This window comes from Gopherus flavomarginatus, chromosome 15, assembly GCF_025201925.1.
Source record: "Gopherus flavomarginatus isolate rGopFla2 chromosome 15, rGopFla2.mat.asm, whole genome shotgun sequence".
Lineage (NCBI taxonomy): Eukaryota > Metazoa > Chordata > Testudines > Testudinidae > Gopherus > Gopherus flavomarginatus.
In genome coordinates this window covers 7,428,616-7,449,967 of record NC_066631.1, presented here as the reverse complement: position 1 = coordinate 7,449,967, position 21,352 = coordinate 7,428,616, and the positions used below count along the sequence as shown (strand labels likewise).

The 21,352-nt window shown below is 44.4% G+C and overlaps 1 protein-coding gene across 1 annotated transcript in view; it reads left to right on the top strand.

Moving 5' to 3' along the window:
- TBX5 (T-box transcription factor 5) overlaps positions 1-21,352 on the top strand; it is a 48,380-nt gene that overhangs the window by 6,165 nt on the left and 20,863 nt on the right. Inside the window, exons 4-7 of the mRNA XM_050924293.1 lie at positions 1,386-1,505; positions 2,177-2,324; positions 6,325-6,477; positions 16,255-16,346. Of these exons, the coding sequence (XP_050780250.1) occupies positions 1,386-1,505; positions 2,177-2,324; positions 6,325-6,477; positions 16,255-16,346 (513 nt within the window). The remainder of the gene's footprint in view (positions 1-1,385; positions 1,506-2,176; positions 2,325-6,324; positions 6,478-16,254; positions 16,347-21,352) is intronic.

Below are 21,352 nucleotides of genomic sequence, written 5' to 3'. Positions count from 1 at the left end.
AACAAACAGACCCGTCTAACGGCTCGGCTTCCCTCTGAACGGATCTATTGTTGAAAATATGGTATCGTTTTAAAAGGAGAATATTCCACAGCTAAAGGGGCTGGAGCTCTCTGCAACCATTAGGGAGCACGGTTTGCATAGAGCAGAGCTGACCAAATTAATTGTCCTACTGAGAAAAGGGAAAGGAGCAAAGAGCCTCTAGACTCCAATGCTGTGAAATGACCATCGACTTATTTCAAAATGCCAGGAATAAGTTGCCTTGCAAAGGATCAGAGTATACAGAGCAGTGAAGAGAAAAATAAAACACCTGGCATAAAATTCCAGTAGAGGCGTGGGAGCAATGAGGAACATTTACAACATGGAGCTTCTATAGAAGTAATTGCATGTATCACCCCAGAATAAACCAAATCGTTTTAGCTATTTATGTAGCACTTTATTTTTATCGTTGTATAAATTATATGTTTATGTCATAGTTTTTAGCTCTATATTTAGGGATAAAGTTGCGTTCCATCGTTCAGGTCTTTTTTTCTTTTCCTGCAATATATTAAATATCAGTTTTTGCTATTTTTGATCAGTAACTTTACTTCGTAGAGCTTTCTTTCCCCTGTTTTCAAACCACCCCGTCTGAACTAATAAATAGGCTTGATTTCATATTGCAAAGATGTGACAGCAAATATCATTTCAGAACTAAGGAAGTTTCAGGTTTTCTTTAAATTCAAGAATACAGTTTCATATGCCTATTTCTGAACACTGGGAAAGCTCAAACCAAAATAATATTGCTTGTAGTCAGTTGCTTGTAGTAAAGGACAATATTTCTAAAAGTCACATTTTCAAGGGTTTTTGCATGTTTCAAAATATTTGTCAAGTGTGTTTATTTACATATGTGTACACATATCCTATGTATGTGTGTATATAACATTTCATACATGTGCACACAAATATATGTACGAGCATGAGTTTTAATAAAAGGTCAAGATTTTAGCAAAAAAAAAATCCACCAAATAATGGCTCATACTTACATAAAGGTAATTTATTCTTTGTAGGGATATAAATATAACGATCCCTGAAAGAGATTATATACTCTTGTATAGTAAAAGAATGAAGAATTGAACTACTGGATTGATCACAGACAAAAAGAAGAGTAAAAAAAAAAACCCTAGTAACTTTCATTAATTATTTTGCCTGAGATAGGAACTATAACGGCGGAGCAACACCCACAGAAAGAAAAAAGTCCCGCTTGCACCATAAAGGGAAAGTTTGTTTTGTGTGTCTGTGTTTGGAGGATGCGGAATGGTTTCTCGTTTAATATCGCTGAATTACCCTAGAGTATAATCCCCTCACCATTGCCTGTCGCTATATTTATGTATATTTGTTTATTTTTTTAGGCGTATGTTCCCCAGTTACAAAGTGAAGGTCACTGGACTCAATCCAAAAACCAAGTACATACTGCTCATGGATATTGTACCAGCTGATGATCACAGATACAAATTTGCAGATAATAAATGGTATGCATGCATGGGGGGACGGGAGAGGTGCAGAGATAGGAGGGAATCTTTGGGTCTGGCTTGCACAGTTAGCAAAACCGAGTTCAAATGGGTTGAAAAATACCTTTTAGCTGTAAGCGGGTGCTATTCATAAGCTACAAAGGAAGAAATGTTAGGTGGGGGGGGTGGGTTGCAGTCTATCCCGAGATAATTTGCTAGCCAAACTCTTTAAGGGTGGGACACGCACAACATTTTAATTAGCGAATAACTCTAATCCTGTTGGACCCTATTGGTTATCGTGGGGCCAACAACTTAATTGCGTTTGAGAGAGAAAATCGCCATGAAGGTAAATGTTAAGAATTGCCACATTTGGTATGTAGGTAGAGAGGACGAAGGGGTTAAATGGGAAGGGAGGGGGGAGGAGGGAGAATCCAACGGAAAACGTGTCAAAAAATCTCAATTCATTTCCAGAGCAGCATGTGTTCGTGTCTCCTTCCGCTTCCAAAACACACGATGCGACCGTCCAGTGGCCCCTTCCTCTCCACTAGCCCAAAGGCGGTAGCTAGACAGACAAGCCCCTTTTCCATCGTCCTCAGCCCGATCTTTCATGCACGTCCCGTGGTTGTGAGCATGGTGTGTAGGCCTGACGCGGGTCCCGAGGGCTAAGCTGGCTTTGTGTCCCTTTGGTTTAGGTCAGTGACAGGGAAGGCAGAGCCGGCCATGCCAGGCAGGCTCTACGTCCACCCAGACTCACCCGCTACCGGGGCGCACTGGATGAGGCAGTTAGTTTCTTTTCAAAAACTCAAGCTCACCAACAACCACCTTGACCCGTTCGGACATGTAAGTACCTTCTCGAGGAGGCGCCCTCCTCTTTCTGTTACCGAGTCCCCGCTCCGGAGGGAGCCCAAACCCTAGGGGCAATCAGCCTAAACCTGCTTTCCGCCCTGAACTCCGCTGGGCAAAGCCTGGTGCAAAATCATTGCAACAAACGTCTGCCAGCTCGGGGCTTAGACACTTGCTGCGCGTGGTGGGGGTGGCTTGTTGTCCAGCGTAGGGTCCGGGAGTTAATATTCAGGCTGAATATTTGGGGGGTGAGGGGAAGGAAGGGGGACTCGTTTGTTATTTTTGTGGCATCTCTGCTTGTCAGATGAAATGAAAAGTCAAGGGGAGACGGGGAGAAGCTGGAGCGGGATAGGAGTTTAATACGAATAACAGTGTTGGTATTAATTTCACTCAATGGCTTTTGATGGCTGCTGCTGGTTGACAAAGTCCTAGGACCGTTGTCACCAGTTGGCTATAATTGAGCTGTTACTCCGCACGTTGCATTTTCAGACATTCCTGTAAGACATATGGTGGGGCGAGCGGGGGGAATGCTTGGTGAAATATAAAACAGGAGCCATCTCTCTGTGCAACGTGGTAAATTGCTGGATCTGAGCGGAGGTTGTCCCAGGAACTTGGCAGCTGTAGCGGGACACTACAAAGCGCAGACTTCAGGCCTGTTTAGAGAACCAGTAGAGTGTCATTCGTAGGACAAGGAAATCCTTGAGAAATCCTATATGGGCCAGTTGCAAAGTCTATGAGGCTGTAATGTAAGGGAATAATGCAACGGGGAAAGACAGGCAATGGAACTAATTAGCCTTTAATATAAACAGCATGGTACCTTTTGTATCCATGTATGAAGGAAAAAATTCATGTTCACATACACACCCCTTCCCCCTCCCATCCTACATCAGAGCAGCTGACTGGCGTAGATAACCTGTAGAGGTCCTCTTTCTAGGGTTCTCTCTTGCCCCAGAAATATGACACAAGAATCGCTCTCTGGCCCTTTTTTCATTGGCAAGCATGTTAGCCTCTGTCTGTACTTTGCGCTGTGTTGCCGGTATTGCTCATGCTGAACATTTGCAAGGAGTGTGGGCCCGGGGAAGTCGAGGTCATTCCCAGGGTTGTAAGCTGGGGGATGTCTTCTCTTGTTGGTCAGGGGGAGAGTGGAGACATCTGAATTCATGTTCATTCTCAACGTTCTGGGAAACTGGGTATTTAACTGTATGGACCGGGACTTGCTTATGCAGGTTCGCACCTTGACAGTATTAGAAACAGGCAGGCGGGGCTTTACTGCAGTGAGTAACTGTTTAGCTACCTGGCGTTAACCTCACGTGGCGCCTTGGCGCTTTAAAACCTGCTTGCTGCCTCCGTGAGTTGGGGTAAAGGTAAAAAGCAGGCGCGATTATTCAAGGAAATAGGAGGTTACGGTGTTTTGTGGGCTCCGATTCAAAATAGAACTAGGCTCAAAATAAAAAAGACCCCCCCGCTAGCGCTTGGTACACAAACAATTTCTGCAAGCCCTAGATGCGTAGGGCCAGGCGCGAAAAGGCGTGTGGGAATTGCCAAGCCAGGCCCAGTCACTTTTCAAAGGCTTCCTTTGAACAAAAACGTTTATAGTTAGACAAGAGCGTATGAATCAAGAGCCCCGGTGCCCAGTTTCCAAGGGTGTATTTTCCAGTCTCATTTCAACACTTTGATTCCCTTGAAAACAACAAAGCTTGTGCCATTAAATTCACAGACACGTGGCCTCCACTGATGGAATGAATCCTCCATGTGGCCTGCTGGTGCACAGGGCTAGTACAATGAAGTGTGTGTGTGTGGGGGGGGGGGGGGTGGATGCCAGATCCCAACCTAACGTAACCCCCCTTCCGCCTCTTGATCGTCCTGGGGTTTATCTATCCCTCCCCCAGCTCCCCAAAACACGGTACAGGCTCTCCTTATGGTTCTTCATTCAGCACGGGGGGAGAAACGTCCCTTCCAGGAACTGAGATTCCTGTCCAAACTCCGGGAGAGGGGGAATAATTCGTGCCTAGCCGATCTTGTCCTGTGTTTGGAGGTTTAGACTCCACCAGCAACTCCCTCTTCGAAATTCTCCAGCCGCAAGGGCCGAGGCTTCAAAGAAAGGTGTAGGGAAGGAAGGGGGCGGCGGGTGGCGGAGGCGAGATGCCCCTGGAAGGAAGAGGCCAGCAGCCATTTTACGCCCCGCGGTGAGCAGGCGGCGGTATGAAAAAGTGTCTTTAACCAAACCTAAGGCCGTGCTGAACACCAGGCACTTCAGAGGAGAAGCGGCACCAGCGGTCCCTCAATTAGAGTCGCTGTAATGAAATTAAAAATCATTAGATCGTTGACCGTTGATGTCCACGACTTACCGGGATGTCAAAGCAATTTGGCCAAAGCCCCAGGATGAGGGGGCCTGGCAGGCAGAGATGACTTGCAGGGGCCGCGGCTGGCGGGACGGACTGTGTCTGTCTGTCGCCGTGGTTCGCAGCAGTCATTATCATTGCAGACTGCAAGCCAAGGGAGGGTAAAGCGGGGGTGGGAATCTTTTCTTGCAGGATTAATCCCAGTTGAATGCCAAGCTTTGGACAGAGACAGGGTCTGGTTTTATGGTGGGCACCAGCGCTGCCACCCAGAGAAGTTTATGCAAAGGTGGGTGGCTGGGTTAGAAAAATAATTCAGGTCCCTTCGGCTAGGGTGAGCCATTAAGGAGCATGTTTAGCTCTCGGAGAAAAATCAGGGCGAAGGCTGAAGCTGGAACGGGGGCCAGATCAGCATCGCTGCATAACCAAAAGAGGAGCTCTGCTTTCTTATTTTGACATTTGTTAACGGCGAGGCCAACTATTGATTTTATAGCTAGAAACAGTTGGGAAAATGGCGATCTCCCCCCGCCCCCGGGATTGTTCTTGGAAAAAGTTCTTTGATCTTTCGGGAAAAAAATTTCCTCCAAGTATTTTTGAAAATACTCTTTTTATAAAGAGCTGTGGACATTTTGGCAATTCAAACCATTTCCGATAGCTCTATACTTTTAGCTTTTAAAAAGTGGACAAGTTTTAAAAGGAGGCAAAGAAACAGACATTTCAGAGGAGAGGCAAGTGCTACTACCTTCAGGCTGTTGGCTTAAAAACAATTTTACACACACACAGTTGTGAGGGCAGCTGCTCCCCTTGCACAGTCATTTCGACCAGTGCTAAATAGTCCCCTCCAGAGTCATCACTAAGGCAGCTTCATCCTTGACGAAGGCACTTGAGGGAAATCCAGTGTAGTTTTTATCACGCCACCTGGGTCTTCATTTCAGGCCTTTCCCACAATCCGAGCAATGACTAAATTTAGGAGCCCCAGGAATTCTAGCATGTAATTTCTGATGGGTCGGATTTCCTTTCGTACTCAACCCCACCCACAATAAATGCGACTAGCCCAGCATTAACTGTAATGCTTAGGCAGTCAAAATAAAACAGGAGACTAACCCTTCCACTGAGACATAGGGCCAGCGAGCCAAATGCTGCAATTGAAGGTCATTACATTGCACCCGGGAGAACTGTTGGCCCAGTGGCTTTTATTAAATGTAAATATGTATGTTAGAGCCAGGCACACACGTGTCCCTTAAGTTCTCTAAAGTTATGTTATTGCAAGATCGTGTTTAGCGAGGAACCTGATTTATGGCCAGGGTGGTTGCGGATTCCTTGTTGAGATGAATGTTATATTCCTGTTGGAAAATATTACCACTGCTCATTTCTGCTTCCCGTGTCAAGGGGCTGGCCTGCAGTAGAGGAGAAGATCTGTCTTGTTCCCCCCAAAATAAGTTCAGCTTTTTCTACTCCTTGGGAGCCCCATAAAGATGCAACCCCCCACATTTTAAAGGGACGTGAAGTCTATGAATGATAAAGACAGCTCACTTGGGATTTCCTCAGGCGCCCCTTTCCCAAGCGAAGCCCCCCCCAGCTCTGTCAGAGGGACCTTGGCCTGAGGAAACAGTGATGCTTGACACCCCTCCCCCCTTGTGTGTCTCTCTCTTTTCAAGATCATACTGAACTCCATGCACAAATATCAGCCCAGGCTCCATATCGTGAAAGCGGACGAGAATAACGGATTCGGCTCCAAAAACACCGCCTTCTGCACCCATGTCTTTCCGGAGACGGCCTTCATCGCCGTGACTTCCTACCAAAACCACAAGGTAAGGGGGGGCGGAGGAGCCAATGGCGTGTCAGCGAGACGGGGTAAAGATGGGATTTAGCGCAAGCCGGGGAGAGGGCGGAAGTTAGTTGAAGAGGAGGGTTTGCTCAGAGGTAAGTTTGGTTTGGTTGGTAAGGGTGTGCTCAGACGACCAGCCAAGGAAGGGGGTTCTCTCTCTTTCCTTCCCCCTACCCCCCAGCAATCGGTCAGAGGCTTGTCATCTGGCGTTGAAGCAGGCAGCCCGAGCGGTATTTTTCGCAGTTCGGTTTTATACCCTAGGCTGGTTGCGTTTGCTCCCAGAATGGGTCCTCACTGGCAAACTCTTCAAAAGCTCTCAAGGAAGTTGCGTGACTTGTCCAGCCTCTCAAGGGTGTATTTAAGTTTCGTAAGGAAGTCAAGGGAGGCGGGTTGGAAGAAGAGACCCAGAGAATCACTATAAAGGCATGGATAAAACAACACCTTACCTTATTTTTCTGCGCAAGAAATCCCTGAGAGAGCTGGGTGTTCGTGTAGCGGTCTCTATACTAGTATATCGACACACACACGTCTACAGGCACAGCGATGTATACAGACGTATTTATGCTTGTGAAACCTGCATAGAACTTTTATGAGCTAGACACACTTTGTCTCTCTCCTGTTGGCTCGTCCGTAGAACTAAGTATCCGAGCTTTGGGGCGTCGTATTATTTCGACTAAAAGTGTCCGCATGACGGCTTATAGTGAAAGCAACCCAGCCCTGGTTTTTTGACTTCAAATTTTTTTTTGGGGTGAGGGGAAGGGAGAGAAGAGAGAGACTACTCCCGACAAAACCAGTTTTCCAGCGGTGGCAAATCGCACGTGTTTCCCTCTGGTGAAGTGGTCCTAACTGTAGGATAGCAGGAAAAAAGAATGGAAGATATTAAAAAAAGGGGGGTGATAGAAGGTGAAACAGATCAAAGATAAATGGGGAGGGGTTGGTTAAATTTCCTGAATAGCAATCAGGTGAGACTTATAGACGACCTGATGGGTACATGGATCTTTTAACTGGAGCCAGATAATCCTTAATTATTAATGCAAATATAAACTTGTGGCGAGAGAGCAGGATTAGACTAGAGGCAAACAGATGATTTTCAAGGCACTGAGGTCATGTTAAGGTAAAATTGAATTTTAATCATTTAAAAAAAATCTTCCATCAACTGTTTATAAGTCAGGGCGAGGGCTTTTAATTACACTGCTGGACGTGTAGAATGGTTTCGTTGTGTTTAAAAAGGTTAAATCATGTGGTTAATTTTAAACCAAGAACGTGTCACTTTAATACTGCAGGAAAACATCCATAATTTATCCGGAGATGTGGCTATGAAACGTCTGAACCACTTTAAACAGGTTTCACTTTCTCAATCTCATCGGTATCTCCATCAACCCATTAGATACCAAAACAGAGATAGGGTTGTGACGCAACAGCATCTCACTGGCACTAGGGAGAAGAAAATAGCTCCAAGCCGTTTAAAACAGGAGTGTTGGCACTGACAGAACAATCCCTGCTAGTAGACTGAAGCCAAATTGAGTCTTAGCCAATTTATGGTTTAAATTATAACCCCACTGTGGATGCTATAAAATCTGGTTTAACTTCTGGTTGACGGGTTCACCTATATTTTTATACATCTCTCTATATAAAAGTAGAATTTATGGTAATAAAAAGGACAGAAAAAGACACCTTAAAATTGATTTCCTATAGGAAATCAAACTCCGCTTTTGAGGTCCTAGAATTTACCTGCTCTTTGTAGGGGCAAGGAGCGTCTTGTGAGCAGACACCAACACAATCCTCATGTGCGGATAAACTTCCCTAGAGAGAGGGATATTTGATTGCAAGGAGTCTGTTTGGTTGATAAGACACGACCTGTGTATTTGCCTGTCTGGAAACGCACACAGATGGGTGGATCCCCTTTCTGCAGCCCCATGAATTCATCCAAGCGTTCAGGAACAACTAAATAGCTCTAAGCCAGGATAAAGACCCAATTGAGAAATTATATAACTCTAATGATCTACACGAAATGGCATCTCCCTCCAGGGAAGCGAGTCAAGTTTGCCCAGTTGCAATAAGAGCCAGTTTTCCGAGCCCCTGCACTAGCTGATGTTTTAGTGTTTTCTGTGTGACCGAGGAGTGAAATAGCTTCACAGGATTCTTATTACTCTAGTGAGGAAAAGAAAAACTCTGAAAACGTGGGTCTATTTCGTTCACAGCGGGGACTGATTTCCCTTAGGGATGAGACGCGAATTGTGCAAAAGATATTTTCATGGCACAATGGTGAAGTTTTATTCTCAACCTAGGTATTTGTTCACAGTCCCACCCGTCTGTCTAGTTTACACATATGTACTGGTGTGACCTGTGTGTGTGTCTCACATACGTTGCAAATGAATTCCAGTATTAGTTGCAAACGGCTTGTGTTGACCCTTGATTCTTTTCGCTGTGCAGCTAGATGCATATCAGAGTCAGCGTGCTCATATAGGCTATCGAAAGACCCAACTGATTTATTTCCCTTGCATCGCAGCATTTCCCCTTGTTGGATGCGGTGTTTATTTCCCCTGATATTTTAGGCAGCCAGAAAAGATATTTAAACAAACTCGATCTCCCCCTCCCCAGCCCCATCAAGGGAGGGTGAAGCCATGAAGAAAGTTGGTCAGGTTTTTAGTGCAGCTGTCAGCAGCTCAGAGGAGACCCCCCTACCCCAACTCCTACCCTCACCCCACAAACGTTTACCGTTAAACTAGGTCACATGCCATTTCATTTCCTTGCCGTTTGCACAATGGACGCATGCAATCAGGTTGATACCCAAATATTAAACTTCCCCTGCAGTTAAGGACTCTTTTGCTGCAGCTTAAATCATTGCGTTACTCGCTGGTATTTATTAGGTACTAGCTTTCTGGTTAGGACCAGGAAATGAACCCTAATAGACAGAAATAATTAAAGTTCTGATCTCGTGAGGGTTCTTTCCAAAGCAAGAATTCACAATTATTCTCATTAATTTTTACAACCTACTGCCCCCCTAGCTAGACCTGGGCTTTAGATTGCTCCCCCCTCAGGATATCCTGTTTTAATGCTTATTTTTTGGTAGGTTATTTAACATGCTTTATAGCCCAGATCCTTTAGAGTACAGCACTAGGAAAGAACAGCCCTAGCTAAAAAGACGCACATCCCCAGATGTGCTACAGTGCACAGAGATGTGCAGAGGACCATGCACAAGCAAACGTTGTAACAGCAGTATTCACACGTCATTACAGATCTGTATCAAACGTGTCATAAGGGTTGATACATTTTCACTTGTATGTATACACACGTATTACTCAAAGACCTCTATTAAAAGAACACGGCAATCTTAACGAAGTCAAGCACTCAGCAGCTAGGAAACCCAGTATGATGGTAGCCTGGGCAATATTAATTTGGCCTCCATGTGTATGCATTGTACAGTCTCCAGTTGCATGATCACATACTATTTTTTCACCAGGCCCCTGCCTCTTTCAGCACACGATGTCTGGGCCTCAATTTTTGAGCAGCTATTCAATATTTTGTTTCATACCGATTGTTTGGTATATGGCCCCCGGCCTTATTTACTGCACATTGTTCACATCTAGCGCTGAAGACAGCATTACTACTTTTCCTCAGTGAGTCTATGACACTCACCACTACAGTATCTGAATGCTCCACAAACATCTATCTTCACAACACCCCTGTGAGGTGAAGGATTTGTATTATCCATTTTTCAGATCAGGACTGGAGGCAGGCAGGCAGAGCGGGAGAGAGAGAAAGAGGCTCACTGACTTTGGTCACCCGACTTGAGATGCCTGGGACCTGGTTTTCAGAGTGCTTAGCATTAGAGCATTTTATATGTTCAAAGCTCAGCAATTCTGCACGTCAACGCCAGGGAGTCGAGTCAGGCACCCAGAAAGTGAGGAACACACACTTAGTGCTCACTTGTAAGTGACATGCCCAGCATTGCACAAGAACTCTGTGGCAGAGGCAGGGATAGAATCCAGCTCTCCAGGGCAGCGTTCAACCACCTTAACTGGGAGACCATCCTTACGCTTCTTGCAAACTCTTGCCTCCTTTACTACCTACCTTTCAGCTTCTGCTACAAATGAGGCAGGGGTCCTACAGATGTCAGCCTCCTTTCTTTCACAACCCTGATTCATCCCCAGAGCACCACACATCCTGTGTACTCTGAACAAGGCAAGGAAAAAAGAGCATATGACTATACAGTTCATCAGCAAGCCTGAAACCTTTAGCTCCACCTTACAGACCTGTGTCACTTGAGCTAATGGAGTAACTGATAGCAGTAGTAAGTTGTCATCCTCTATGGGGACCAGCACTAGAAGGGGATGACATTTTACCAGCAGGTTTCACAGATATTTTCCAACAGCAGAGGAATGGTGAGACTTAAAACTTTGGTTCCATTTGGGGCTCTGCCACATCCCCTCCAACATGTCCCAGTCCTGTCTCTTCCCCACTTCTGGTTCCTTATCCTGGTCTTCTCACCCACCTACTCCCAGGTCTTCTCTCCTCAGGTTACTCATCCCAGTCTCCTTGCTCTGCCAGTCCCAGTTCCCACCTCCCACTACAATAACTTGTCCCCAGATTCCTTGCCCAGTCTATCCCAGTTCTTCTGTCCTGGCTCCTCATCCTGTGTCTCTCCCCCATCCCTTAGTCCTTGTTTCCCATCTGGTTCTTCATCCAATCACAGTGTTCCTTCCAGTCTGTCCCCAGATCCTTGTCTAGTCATCCCGATTCCTGGCCGTTTGTCCCAGTCTCCTTGCCCAGCTAGTATCAGTTGCTTTTCCACACCCCAATTTCTTGTCAGGTCTTTCTCCCCTCCCTCTGCAACCTCCACCACTTAACTAGTTCCTAGTCCCAGGCTCTGTGTCCAACCAATACAAGTCCTCCTCATCTCATTTCTCTCACCAGCTCATAGACTCAGACTCAGACTCTAGGACTGGAAGGGACCTCGAGAGGTCATCGAGTCCAGTCCCCTGCCCTCATGGCAGGACCAAATACTGTCTAGACCATCCCTAATAGACATTTATCTAACCTACTCTTAAATATCTCCAGAGATGGAGATTCCACAACTTCCCTAGGCAATCTATTCCAGTGTTTAACTACCTTGACAGTTAGGAACTTTTTCCTAATGTCCAACCTAAATCTCCCTTGCTGCAGTTTAAGCCCATTGCTTCTTGTTCTATCATTGGAGGCTAAGGTGAACAAGTTTACTCCCTCCTCCTGATGACACCCTTTTAGATACCTGAAAACTGCTATCATGTCCCCTCTCAGTCTTCTCTTTTCCAAACTAAACAAACCCAATTCCTTCAGCCTTCCTTCATAGGTCATGTTCTCAAGACCTTTAATCATTCTTGTTGCTCTTCTCTGGACCCTCTCCAATTTCTCCACGTCTTTCTTGAATTGTGGTGCCCAGAACTGGACACAATACTCCAGTTGAGGCCTAACCAGCGCAGAGTAAAGCGGAAGAATGACTTCATGTCTTGTTTACAACACACCTGTTAATGCATCCCAGAATCATGTTTGCTTTTTTTGCAACAGTATCACACTGTTGACTCATATTAAGCTTGTGGTCCACTATGACCCCTAGATCTCTTTCTGCCATACTCCTTCCTAGACAGTCTCTTCCCATTCTGTATGTGTGAAACTGATTGTTCCTTCCTAAGTGGAGCACTTTGCATTTATCTTTATTGAACTTCATCCTGTTTACCTCAGACCATTTCTCCAACTTGTCCAGATAATTTTGAATTTTGACCCTGTCCTCCAAAGCAGTTGCAATCCCTCCCAGTTTGGTATCGTCCGCAAACTTAATAAGCGTACTTTCTATGCCAACATCTAAATCGTTGATGAAGATATTGAACAGAACCGGTCCCAAAACAGAACCCTGCGGAACCCCACTTGTTATACCTTTCCAGCAGGATTGGGAGCCATTAACAACTACTCTCTGAGTACGGTTATCCAGCCAGTTATGCACCCACCTTATAGTAGCCCCATCTAAATTGTACTTTCCTAGCTTATCTATAAGAATATCATGCGAGACTGTATCAAATGCCTTACTAAAGTCTAGGTATATCACATCCACCGCTTCTCCCTTATCCACAAGGCTCGTTATCCTATCAAAGAACGCTATCAGATTAGTTTGACACGATTTGTTCTTTACAAATCCGTGCTGGCTATTCCCTATCACCTTACCACCTTCCAAGTGTTTGCAGATGATTTCTTTGATTACCTGCTCCATTATCTTCCCTGGCACAGAAGTTAAACTAACTGGTCTGTAGTTTCCTGGGTTGTTTTTATTTCCCTTTTTATAGATGGGCACTATATTTGCCCCCTTCCAGTCTTCTGGAATCTCCCGTCTCCCATGATTTCCCAAAGATAATAGCTAGAGGCTCAGATACCTCCTCTATTAACTCCTTGAGTATTCTAGGATGCATTTCATCAGGCCCTGGTCACTTGCAGGCATCTAACTTTTCTAAGTAATTTTTTACTTGCTCTTTCCTTATTTTCTCTTCTAAACCTACCCTCTTCCCGTAAGCATTCACTATACTAGACATTCCTTCAGACTTCTCAGTGAAGACCGAAACAAAGATGTCATTAAGCATCTCTGCCATTTCCAAGTCTCCCGTTACTGTTACCCCCTCCTCATTGAGCAGTGGGCCTACCCTGTCCTTAGTCTTCCTCTTGCTTCGAATGTATTGATAAAAAGTCTTCTTGTTTCCCTTTATTCCCATAGCTAGTTTGAGCTCATTTTGTGCCTTTGCTTTTCTAATCTTGCCTCTGCATTCCTGCACTCTCCCAGCCCCAGTCTACTTGTCCAGCCAGTCTCAGTCTTTCACTCCTTCCCATTGTAGGGTCACCAGATTCCTTATCCCAATACACTTCTCTCCCTCTCGCAGGTCTAGGATTTGTTCTCTCTGCATTCAAATCAGCTTCCTCTCCACGCTGCCTGGGCACCAGCAGGGATGTCACTGAGAGCACAGGAAAGACAGGCATCCCTGTCTGCAGTGCCAGTGCCCAGCCCCACCCTGACCTGGAGCAGTTGTGAACAGCCATTACAGGGAGAGTCCAGTTCAGCCCCTGTAATTCTGGACTAGAAAATACTCAGGTCGACTTAATTTTGCAATGTAGACTTGCCCTAAGTTACTCCAACGTACAGCCACCGCAATAATTAAATTGCTCTTGCATGTCCACATCAGACTTTGTGTTGGGGATGCATGTCCTCCCCAGGAGCTCTTGTACCGATTTAGCTGTCAGTGTGGGGTACTGGGGGACAGCTTCTGAAAGCCAGCAACAGTGAATGTAATCAACACAATGGCTTGCGCTGACACTGTTGACCTAACTACATCGACTGAAGTGCTATGCTTCTCACAGAGGTGGAGTTGTTAAGTCAGGGGAGTGGGCAAGTTACATTGCTGGGAGCTACATTTTAGCATAGATACTTAGAGTTAGCCTGGATGAAGTATTAGCAATGAAGACGGAGACTTCAGATTTGAGCTGTTAAATTGAAAAGTTTCTAATGAACGTGTGCAAACTGCATTTTTTTCCCCAAAGGATTATAACTGGACCAAGTTGGGGCAGATTTTCAGAGGGACAGAAAAAGGCATCTTCCTGTCAAAGGATGCCCCCTTGCAAAATTTTGAGATCCTGCTCCAAAATACAGGGAGGCTAGCATTTCAGAGAAAAGAAGGATCGCCAGATTTTTTTTTTGGATGGACAAAAAAAAAGTTATCCCCTAGCTTTGTTTTCAAAAATGGCTGCATTCTGTTGCCTGAAACAAAGAAGAAATTAAAAAAAAAAAAAAAATCAGCCAGAGGAAGACAGTGGCATGGAAAATGTCAGTTCTAATGGTTAAAGTTAAAAGCAACTGAAAATAGGGTTTTATAATGGGAAGTGTTCGGCAACCTTAATAGGCGGCACTACCAGCACGTAACACAATGATCTAAAACTGTACATCTATAAAATATAAATGTTTACATATACTGCCATTCTCTCTCAAGTGTTATATACATTAAATGTTATAATTATGGACAGTTTTAAAGGTGACCCTTTATATGCAAGCTCCTTCCATAAACTCTGTTCAGAAGTACTTTGTGCCCAGTTTATCATAATAGAGAAGCAGTAAAGCAAAGATGAATCTATAGGTCGGGTGAGAACTTTGACAGTTTCCTTCAGTTAACCCCCTGCCCCACCCAAAGTAGTACAGTATTTAAAGCCCTCTATTTTTATTGCATCCATATTGTATAATACTACCCTTGGCATTCTGTTTGACTTTATGGGAATTGCCTTTACTTAAAAAATGTAGTTGACTCACTTAGAAAGTGAAAAAACCTATCAAAGTCGGTGGCAATTAGACAGTGTCATTAAGCCAAAATGGGTTCAGAAGAAGTTAATTTACATCTGTTCACTTGCTTTTCTGAGGTGACAAGTCAGACTAAAATGAGCCAAATATTCTGATCATGCTCTTAAAAAGAAAAAGCAAAAAGCGGCTTCCTGTAAAGTACATCTATAATGAATTAAAGAGCTAGGACCTGATTCAAAGCCCACTGTTTAATGCAAAAGCTCCTCTCGACCTCAGCGGGCATTAGATCAGGCCCCTAACAAGGGCTTTAGATGACTTTTTAAAACTTCTCTCAGGGCCCAAATCTATGAACACACGTTAATCACTGCTCATGTGAACAGTCCACTGAAGGCTGTGGGATGACTGACTCACATACTTAAGTATTTAGACTGCAGGGCTCTAATATTTTCATGGAAATTTTGAGAGAGAGAATTCATGTGTGTTTTGGTACCAGTATCAAACCCCAGCTTACAAGAGAACTTTGCTCACCTCAAGCAACTATTCCCATTGTGTTTAGCAAGTAAGAGCTATTCACGTGGGCATGGTGTTGCCAAATACAAGTAAACAATGGGAGTTTAGCCACTGACTTCAATAGAGCCTGGATTTCATTTCATTTGTGACCTTGCAAAGACTTACACATGTGCTTAACTTTGTACATGTGAGAAGTCCCACGGAACTCAAGTGGAATGACTGTTCACAGGTGTAACGTTAAACAAGTACAGAATAAGGACCTATGCAGTTATCCAGCTTCAGCAGGAGTCTCTATATTGGAGGCAGCACGGTCTAGAGTTAAGAACAGAATGCTGAGAACTAGGAGACAATCTATTTTCAGATCAGCTGCTGTCAGGCTGTGCTGCCTTGAGTAAAAAAAGTGCCAGTTTCCTCAGTTATAAAATGGGGATATTACCCATCTTTGTAACATGCAGTGGGGAACTCTTAGTGCACTCCAGCAAGGTGTGCACAACATGTGGGTTTGCTTTGGAATTCACAGCCCACACCATGTAAACAAGCCCTGAGATGAAAGGCACTGTGGGTATCTGTTGATTGATATAAGGAGGGGGGGATTCCTGTTTACTTCAGTTATGTCTTCTTAGATAAATACAAATATAATAGGTGTTTAGAAAAATGGGTCCGTAATCTTGGTGCTACCACAATATAAAATTACCTTAAACTCAATACAAAGCAATTGTCATCGGAAGAAAGGGCTAACTCTGGTAAACCCTCTCTCCTGTAAGTGTCTTTACTCAATTTTATCATAAGGGTTGCATAATAAAGCCCAAGAAAGAGGGGTTGTTGACTGAGGACTTCTTGTCAGCTCAGAGATTTCGAATTCTAGGAAGCTTGATTTGTAATGCCTAATTCTTTGGAGTAGGAATGAAATGCTCATGATAAACCACTTCTGGTTCCTTCCTTCAGATAACTCAGTTAAAGATTGAAAACAATCCCTTTGCTAAAGGATTTCGAGGTAGTGACGATATGGAGCTACACAGAATGTCAAGAATGCAAAGGTAAAATATTTATATATATGGTATGAAAATGTACTGCCATTGCAGCAATTATTTTAGTTTATGTCAAATTTAGTCCTCAATCCTACAAACATTTACGTATATGCTTAACTTGATGAAAAAAACTGTCAAGACTGAAAATAGAAATGGATAAGAGCTGACTTGATCATGGTTTATAAGTACCTACATGGGGAGAAGATTTATAATATCCGAGTTCTTTAATCTAGCAGACAAAGCAGAATAAGATCTAATGGCTGGAAGCTGAAGCCAGACAAATTCAGACTAGAAATAAGGTGTAAATTTTACCATGAAGATAGAGAACAATTGGAGCAACTTAAACAGGGACATGATGGATTCTGATGGCGATTGGATGTCTGTCTAAATGACCTGCTTTAGCTCAACCACAAGCAGTTGGACTTGATGCAGGAATCACTGGATGAGGCTCTCTGACCTGTGTTCTGCAGGAGGTCAGACTAGATTATCAGAATGGTCCCTTTTAGCCTTAAGGTCTAAGAATCTATTAACTTGATTCATTCCATTGCACTCAGAGCTCCCATGTGTAAAGTTACTCATGTGTGCAAGCATTGGTAGGATCAGAGCCTTAATGGATATGTAAATCATACTGCTAGACAACAATGTCTCTGTTGCTGCAAACACTTATGCATGTGACTAATCTTACGCAACTGGACAAATTTACTCACATGCTCAAGTGTTTGTAGGCTCACATCCAAGAGAGCCAAAAATAAAAAAAGCTGCCTTATTCTCCTCTGAATCCACCTTTATGATCATCAGCCTGTGTCCTGTGATCCCTTATCATATAACCTTTCTAACAGCTACACGCATCCTGGCAGGTGGTGTAAATATTTTTAGTACACTGAAAAAATGAAATAGCTTTTCCTTCTCTACTTACACCTCCTTTTAAATCTGGACAATCACGTCCTGACAAGTTTTTGCTGTTCAGTTTCCATTCACCAAAGCTATAGGGTAAGTCTTGAACCTTTACATTAATTACTATTTTTCCATGGGGTGAAATGCTAAAGACCATTAGAAAAAACTTCATGCTATATGAAAATCATGGCACATGGCCATGCTGAGCTGGTGCTAAAGTCAGTGAATAGTTTTATGCAATCCTGTGGTTGTTGATCTAGTGAACAGAAACTCTTGGAAATACACACACAGTGGAAACTGGAGTAGTCGAAAGGGTTAAGATACACAGTGCCAACGCAGAATATTTTCTGATGCTTAGTTTGCTTTCTAAACAATTTACCATATGGCAAGACAAAAAAAAACACACAAACAAACACGCAGCATCCTGACATTTTCATAAAGAAGTTCTTTTGGAGAAGGGTGGAGTAAGGTGATTATTTTGGAATAAATAATCAATCATTCAGGATAGCTGTGCGAGAGAGAAAAATGAATTTTAAAATGGGCCAGATGTGTAGCTCCATTCATTTATGCCAGCTGAAAACATCGTTGCACTAAAAATATCAGACTACTTGTTATAAAAAAGGAGCTGAAAAGATGTAAAGATAGACCACTAGAAATCGGTGACCTGTCATCTCACTGGGTAATATAGCCATGGATAGAATTAATTTTTCATGTTCAAGGAACGGCAATGCTATCTTCTTCTAGTTAGAGCTCAGTTCTGTTGAGTTTTAAATATGGGTCTGTGGTTATTACAGAAGGACATTTAATGTAAGACAGCAGAGCAAGTAGAACCAAAACAATTTGCAAAGCCAAGATGAGGCCCAGGACAGGAGGGGAGCACCTACTGATTATGGATTCCTGGTTCTCACACCTGTCCCCACATCAGATCAGCCTGTGGTTTAAGGGATCATACCCCAACTGAGGATCCACCTCAGCACTTTCCTGCCCCAGACATGTCCCCTGGCACCCAGGTTGGAGAGGAGAGGGTGCACACAGACATTAAACTAAACCAGCTCTGGCTGCTCCCCAGCATCTTTGAACTACCACAGTGGCAGAAAGGGGACCAAAAGGCAGGAGAGAATTTGGCCCATTGAGTCTGACTCCTGAAGTTGGTCTGAGTTTTGACATTAAGTTCAATAGGAGCAGGACAGGCCCATTACCACCTAAAAACCCACCACAACCACTGTGAGCACACGCTCTTCTTTGTGGGCAACCTTAGAAAAGAGCAAGTATAGAACAGCCATGTGTCTCGAATTACCCTGTCTCTGGCAGGGTGACCCCTTCAGGTCAGGGGAGAGACATGCTGGCAGTTCCACACAGAGAAGCCCTGATATAAGGAGTGGCACAAGGCAGCACAGCATCCAGTGTGAAGATGAGGTGGCACAGCCCCGGCTGCCCAGCAGGACTCACCCTCTCCAACCCACGTAGTCGCTGGGCCCTGGCAGCTCAGCATCCCGGGGCTGGGGCTTCCCCTTCCCGCTGTGGCCGGGGGCACGGCACTCTCACCCCATCTAAGTGGCACAGCTCTGAGAGTGCAACTGCCTCGAAAAAAAGGATGCCTGAATGCTGCCCCTGGAAATGGCACCAGCAAAGCAAGCACATGCTTGGGACAGCACTAGAGCTGGTCCTGCATGGGAATACGCACTAGGATCTCTGCAGAGAGCCCCTCCTTCTGACTCTGGACTCCCCAAACAGCTCCCCCACCCACACCATTGTACCAGCTAAGCCTACCTTGATTTACCACTACTGTCTGCTCCACAGCTGCCTGTGTTTTGCTGAACTCCCCCCACCCTCATCTACAGCAGCATCATGCTACTCTGAGTGGCATTGATATTCAAGGTTATTTTGGTGCAAATTTGCCATTTGGGGAAAGGAATCTGCCTGTACCATGGGACTTCTCCCCCCGGCTCCGGCTCCACCCCCACCTGCCTGGACATGCATGCTTTTCTAACCAGCCTTTCAGACACATGGATGTTTTAGCAGAGAGGACCTGTCAGCTGTGTAGAACATGTATACATATGTATGAGTTTGAGACCATCCCCCTAGCTCCCTTCTTCTCTGCATGGCACCTCCATGGGGTTGGTCTCCTCCACATACACAGCAGAAGTGAGCATATAGGCCTGTCCAAGTAAAAGACTTCCGTCAACTGGGCGATCAAGCCAACACCTTTCAACAGCAGGTAATTCATATGCAAAGAATAGACTAGGTCTGCAGTGAGATCCAACTTCTAGTTAATGCAGGCCTCCAATACAGGTTTATCTTCCCCTCCATTAGCAACAGGACTATTCATGGTCATGTCCGTTGCATATATACTTCAGGAGTACAGACCTTGTGAGCTTAAGTTTGAGAGATCAAATCTGTTACTTTCATAGTAAGAAAGTGTGTGTGTCCTTGTTTGCCTGTTGTGTTCATGCTGAAATTCAAAAGTAATTCAGATTAAAATTTGAATCATTTTAATGCTTGGAAATTTTAGGCAAATTATTTCTCACATTTCATACCTCAGACAGTGGGAGAACTGTTGGGGCATTTCACCCTAGATCTTTGCCTACAACTCCCTAATAGTGCCAGTGAGAATTAAGACTGGAGATTACATGCAGAATGTTCTGCATAGATCCACAGCAGATTAAATTAAAGCAAGGATCTGCACTGTGCATTCCAGAGTAGAATTTTGCCTGTAAACTTCTCCATAAGCCAATGGAGGTGTAATAAATCATATCTACGGAGTGATTTTTGGGAGGGAGCATTGCCTAGAGAGTTCAGAGTTTTATACCTGCAGCTAATAGAATAGAGGGTGGGAAGAGAGTTTGAGAAAACTACAATTTCTTTTAAGGCCTCTCTCATTTTGAATCTTTTGCTGAGCACCTGCAGCTCCTGTTGACTTCAAGTGGAGTCACAGGTGCTCAGCACTTCTGAAAATCAAGTCCTAATTACCATTTGAACTAATTCAGTTGTATTTAGTTTCACATTTGGGAAGTTCTTGTTTGGGAAAAATTATATGAAAGCAAAATTTAAATGGCTATCACTGGCCTTTATAACATGTGACAAAGGTATAGAATGGGGCATACAACAGTAGAAGAGCTTGGCATTATATTGAGGTCTCTCTCTAATGGAGATAAAGGGCCACATTTTGTTTTCAGTAGTATATCTGCAGAGTAACTGCATTGGCCTCAAAGGCACTGCTCTGGATATAGGTTGGTGACCAAAAGCAGAATCTGGTCCAACATCTTCTATCATGGCAGCGTCTAGATTTTAACCTTTCGAGAACAGTTTACAGAACTAAATGGGGAGATGCCCCCTGTTTGTGCAGTATGATGATCAATATGGATCAAGAGTTAGTGCCAGGATTCCATAGCTGAGACATGCATGTCAGCGTATGTTGGTGCTGGTGGAATTTTGGGGTGAATCTGAGGACTCACCAAGGAGTGTCTGCTCAGGATGACATGCCAGCACCAAGTCTGTTTGCTAGGTCCATCATGCCTGATGCAACTGGGGTTCGTTCCATTGCAAGCCATCATCTTACCATTGCAAGTCTATATGCTTCTTCATTTTCCATGCTCTGGCTCAATGAAATCTCAGCAGCTCCATGCAACATCTTAGACACTTCCCAAGAGAAACCCCCCACACTAGGGGTTACCATTATCACCCCTGGTGGGGAGATGTTGCTCAGTCCCTGCTCTGCCAAGCTGACTCCAATAGAAGGTTACCTGGGTAAGGACTGAGTACAAACCCAGGGCCTGATGCATATACTTCACTGAAGTCAATGGGATTTGGATCAGGTCCAGAGTAAGACTAAGGAATTGGCCCATGGGTACCACTCCAACTTGCTCTGCAGATACCAGAACAGTTGCCAAATCTCCATTAGGGAAGCATAATATTGCTGATGCTCCCTTCACTGCTCTGGTGCTCAGTTACAGGGCAGTCATCCAGTGAGACTATCTGCAGAAGGTCACCACAGTTAAATGCTAATTAATACCCACATCAGCATTTCCAGGGTACCTTCCTATTCCCCTGCCCCTCCTCAGTCTCCCATTCAGCAAGAGTTAAGACTAGATATTTAGTCTGAGAACATTATAGCTCTAGAG